The following is a 5,111-nucleotide window of genomic DNA, read 5'->3' as shown; positions in this document are numbered from 1 at the left end:
GCAGCCCCCTGCCTGGAGCCCAAGCGCCGAGGAATTTGGGGGGATTAACAGGCCGGTAATCCTCCCTGCGGGAGCTGAGAATTAACATTCCCTCAACCAGTGTCCGCGACCGCTGACCTACTTCTCCCCACGGGGCCGGCAGGATGGGGGCATGGTGCCACGGGGGCTTGGCGCCGGAGGGCAGTCACCTGGTTTGGGCTTGGAGAAGCATCCTCCCATGGCGTCGGCCGGGACAGGCAGCGGGGACGGGGATGGCGGGCAGGGCAGGGAGGGCACGGGCACATCCTCGCATGATAAACCGATTGCTCGCGCCGTCCCGGGCTCCAGGCGCTGTTCACAACCTGCGTCGGGTAGAAAAGCTCCGTGAGAAGCGGTACCGGTCGGGGAAGGCGAGTGCCGCAGGGAGGGGAAGGGAAGCCATCGGGCAGCTGCAGGCAGGAGCTCAAGGGGTGACAGCCCCGGTGACCCAAGTGACAAGGGGAAAACACGACGGGTGTCATCGCGCTGGGAGTCACCGGTAAATTCAGTTATGAAGTTTATAACTTCAATCACCTTTTCAAAGTTTAAAATGACAAAACCCCCAGTATCATTTATGCTTAGACTTTAATAACTTTCCAAAGCCCTGCCTTTGGGAATTAAATCTCTAAGCACATAGGTCACAGCCCAAATACAATGATTAAACCATAAATACATTTCAGTCAGGTTTTTTTCTGTTTTACTATTAGGTGATGGGAAAAAGAAATCTACTTTTTTGCCCAGTCCTGCAAGTTCCCGCTTTCCAGTAATGCTCGTTCCCGCAGAAATCCCATTTGCTTTGGAACAACTATTTATCTGAGAAAGGGTTTTCACTATCGCGCCATTTTGTGCCAAACCCCCATTTTTTATACTATTAAGACAAGATTTTTTTTACGTTTAAGTGGGACAGGCAAACAGTCCACTTCAAGTTGTGTTTGTCTCATTAGCTTTGACCAATAGCGCACTCAGATTTGGTACAAACTAAGATTTGGGATAAACATTTTCAGTTATATTACTTGACTGAAAACAGCAAAGATTCATACAACACAACTGGCAATAAAATAGAACATTTAATTAATTTTATTCATTCACACCTGGACTTGAACTGATTTACTATGGTTTTACCTTATATTTTTCACAAAGCCTTCTGATCTATACAGGAAGTTAAAACTGCTTCCAAAGGATATTTTAACGCAGGCAAAGTGGGCTTTTTGGCAGCTTAGAAAGTGCCTCAAGACCCTTCTGATGAGAAGAAAATACAGAAGTGCCAGGAGACAGGCGCCAGCACTGCAATTTCTCCCCTTTACTTAAGCACAAACTCGAAACATCTGGATGTATCCCTCTGTTTTCAGCTATATCCCTCCAAAACACGCACACTCCTCCCCGCACACCTTCAAACTCCCCTTCTGCCGTGCATGGCATGACCTCCACCGAGTCCCAGGTGCGTTGCAGGAGCACCTTCAAAGCCTGAAGCATGTTGAGTAAGTAATGCAGGCTATAGAGGAACAAGAGGCTGGTGCAAAGCGGACATGTGCCATTTGATAACGGGGCACTGAGGGGTACCAGTTTGGGACGGACTATTAACAAGACAAAAAAAACCCCACACAAGCTGGCCTGCAGACTACAAAGAGAGACCAGATGCGTGTGGAGCCACCAAACAGGCTCATTTGCAAAGGGGGAACAATAAACGGAGCAGGGAAGAGCCAAAAGCTCTTCTCGCATGGGCAAGAGCATCCAAGGAAAACAGCACGCCAATATTTATGCAAGAGCAAATGCAAAAAAAAAAAAAAAATGCCATGTAAGAAGGTGCAGAAATGCAGAGGAAGATTTGGGAGCGACAGGGGAAAACGCAGCGGAGAAGTCACACTGCTGTATGTCCCTTTGCCAAAACTGGCAGGAAGAATGGCAAAATGGCTTTGTATCAGAGAAACAGTCTCAAGCCATTGATGTATCAGTGATACAGAACAATAATTTAGTGTAAAACATATAATAAAACACCATGGCTGGCAACAAAAGGAGGTGGGAGGTGAGTGCCAAAGAGGAGCAGGTGACAGGGAATGAGCTGGGGGGGGACATCCAGGACATCCTCAGCATCACACCAGAAGGGAAAGTAAAACTGCACCTGAGTGAGTTTAAAGCAAAATGAGATGCCGCTGTGAGCAGAAGGTGCCAATGAGACAACCTGAGGCATGCAAGGGAGAGCGAAGAGAAAGCTGAAACGAGGAGACTGTCACCTACACAGAGGCTGGGCTTTCTTCTGGAAGGCAACCAGCCCGCTCCGAGGTCTGTGATAGCCGATTCCCACAGTCGACTCATGAGCAAACCAAACCCGCTGCTAACCCGGAGCAGCCGCCTGCGGTGGGTTTCCTGCAGCAGAACATGGACGCTGTGCCGGCAGGATGGGGTGACGCTCCAGGCAGCATCGGAGCAATCCCTCAGGATGCTGCGCACAGCGGGGACCCCCAACCACCCAGGCAGGCGGTGGGGTGGATGGCAGAAGGGTGACTCCCCAGTGTGCCTCACCAGAGAATGGCTCGATCTTCTCCAACCCCTCCAAGATGCTGATGTGCAGTCTGATGGCCATGGGGCTGGTTTCCAGCTGGTCTGGCTGGTTTTACCAGGGACTTTGGCGGGGGATGTCAGGGATACTCCCGTCCCTGAGTATCGCCATTTGTCTGAGATGTCTTTGCTTTGTTTAGACCTTAAAGATGGCAATCTGAAGCCATCCCCTCAGGCCCACTTCACATCTCCCAGTTTCCCCACTGATGGTCCCCCTGGGCACTTCGATCCGGCTGTCTGAGCCACCCACAACCTCTCAGAGCAGCCCAGAGCAGAGCACAGCGCATGTTTCTGGGTGCCCCTCCTCCACTCCTGGAGTTAACCAGGCAAAAGCAAAATAGTTCTTGGTGGGACTTCAGCTGACACTGCCGGAGGAGAAGCTGTCTGGTTGCCCATAGCCTCAGTCCCAGCAAGCACATAGAGATGTTTCAGAAAGTCTCCTGAGACCCAGCTGGTTGCAGAAAGGCACCAGCCTGCCCCGTCAGATGGACTCATGAGACACAATGGGATCACATCACCGCTAGCAGCATCCAGAGGTACCTATCCGAAGCTGGATCCTGCAGGAATCATGGCCAAAATCTCCTCTCTGTTAGGAAAGGGAATAAGCTTATATACAACATGATGTAACTGAACCCAGGATCACCTGGAAAACCTTGCTAGGTCTTGAAGGGTAATACACTGACCTATACAAGGTCAGACAGCTGATGGCCTTACCTCAGTAAACCAGCTCATAATCTGTTCCCTCAACAAAACAACGCTCTGTGCTTCACAGCTGTACAGGAACACCTCCAGCATCTGCTCGATGAGGGCAGCAAGGAGTGGGCTATCAAAATATGAGGCAGCTGTTGTGGTGCTGAGGAGCATTCTGCCCCATCTCTAAAAACTCCAGTGTTTATGGGGAATCGGCCCTGCAACAGGCTGTCTGCAAAACAGGACTCCAGCGTCACACACTGCCGGACAGCGTGCCACCAGAGAAACCACCCTGCTCCCAAACAGAAGAAACATGGAAAATAAGAGTCACAGAGTGTCATAGAACGGTTTAGGTTGGAAGGGACCTTATAGATCATCTAGTCCCAACCCCCTGCCCTGGGCAGGGACACCTCCCACCAGCCCAGGTTGCTCCAAGCCCCGTCCAACCTGGCCTTGAACACCTCCAGGGATGGGGCAGCCACAGCTTCTTGGGGCAACCTGCCCCAGGGGCTCACCGCCCGCACAGTCAAGAATTTCTTCTTAATATCTTACCTAAATCTCCCCTCTTTCAGTTTGAAGCCATTCCCCATTGTCCTATCGCTACATGCCCTTGTGAAAAGTCCCTCCCCAGCCTTCTTGTGGTGCCCTTCAGATACCGGAAAGCTGCTGTAAGGTCTCCCTGGAGCCTCCTCTTCTCCAGGCTGAACACCCCCAACTCTCTCAGCCTGTCATATAACCCAACGGCAGAAATGTAGAAAACAATCCAGCGCTACCGACCCCAAGCACTGCCGCTGCACGGCAGTAAACCTGCTATATTGCAGCACCAAGTGTTCACTGCAGGGACGGGACATAAAACCAGAAGGACCATGCAGCTCAGCCCAGACGTCCACCTCTCTGACAGCGGCCAACAGCACTGATGTGCCACGAGTAGGAAAGAACAGTGACACCTCAGCCCACCTTCCCTGCCAGGTTCAGGCAGCCCGTGCCCAGATCAGGATCCAGAGTTTGCACCATTTTTGAGAGACGCGCAGTGCTGACAGCGCTATTATTAGCGCTGTGTTTACCTCTCCACTCGCTGCTGAGCCCCAGGCTCCTCTTGTAATTGAAACCTCTGCTGTGACTCCAAAATCCTTTCCAAGTGCTAATATAAGTATATAGTACGTTGTAGGTATAATTAGGATTTTTCTCTTGAGCATTAGTTTGTGTTTATTGAAACAGTGTCATCTTATCACCTGGCCACCAAGGTCCATCCTATCCAGCTGCAGCATTTCACAGCCAGCATCTGTTCTGCTGCTGTGAATAATTCTGGATTGCCTGCCTAGACATCTGGCAGGTCTGACACTGAGCCATGCCCAGCGACACCAGCATCTCCCAGACATACCAGTCTGCAATCCAAGCTAGCTCCAACTGGGGGGGCCAGCTGGAGCCCTCTCCACGTGGAGCACTGAGCACAGACACACTCATGACACTGTTCACGGCATCCCCTCAGCCATAATTCACCTGCTGTGGAAGGGGGCCCTGGTGCATGTGGACACCAGCTGCCCCTCTGGCCGCTCCTGGCTCCTCCAGACCCCCTCACTGAGCTTCTGGCTGCACCCTCACCTTTTTAGGGACGTCATTCTGACTCGAGTTGGCCCTTGCCTGGTGGCCCTGGCCAAGCCAACCCTGGGAGCCACCAGAGGGAGAAGGAGGGAGAGAGGGCTGCTTGTCCTCCACTTCCAACTTCCCCAGCACTAGTCCCCACCCCTGGCCCATTGCTGTCCCCCCCTCCGCCAGACTCTCTTGAGAGGGGGGGGTCCTGCCACCTCCCCAGGTCAGCTCCATCCCCTCCCCACCCCTCTCAAGCC

At 52.2% G+C, this 5,111-nt stretch overlaps 1 protein-coding gene across 3 annotated transcripts in view; it reads right to left on the bottom strand.

Annotated features, from left to right (window-relative positions):
• The window catches only part of AIFM3 (apoptosis-inducing factor, mitochondrion-associated, 3), a 38,210-nt gene extending 37,991 nt beyond the window's left edge, over window positions 1-219 (bottom strand). For 2 of the 3 annotated variants that reach the window (XM_009893319.1, XM_009893321.1), the window contains exon 1: window positions 189-219. In XM_009893319.1, coding sequence (XP_009891621.1) covers window positions 189-219 — 31 coding nt within the window. Of the gene's footprint in view, window positions 1-179 lie in introns of all 3 variants that reach the window. The other variant, XM_009893320.1, reaches the window with a different exon arrangement.
• Window positions 220-5,111: the final 4,892 nt, after the last annotated feature.

This window comes from Charadrius vociferus, unplaced genomic scaffold, assembly GCF_000708025.1.
Source record: "Charadrius vociferus isolate BGI_N301 unplaced genomic scaffold, ASM70802v2 scaffold579, whole genome shotgun sequence".
Taxonomy (NCBI): Eukaryota; Metazoa; Chordata; class Aves; order Charadriiformes; family Charadriidae; genus Charadrius; species Charadrius vociferus.
This window is presented reverse-complemented; position numbering and strand designations above follow the sequence as displayed.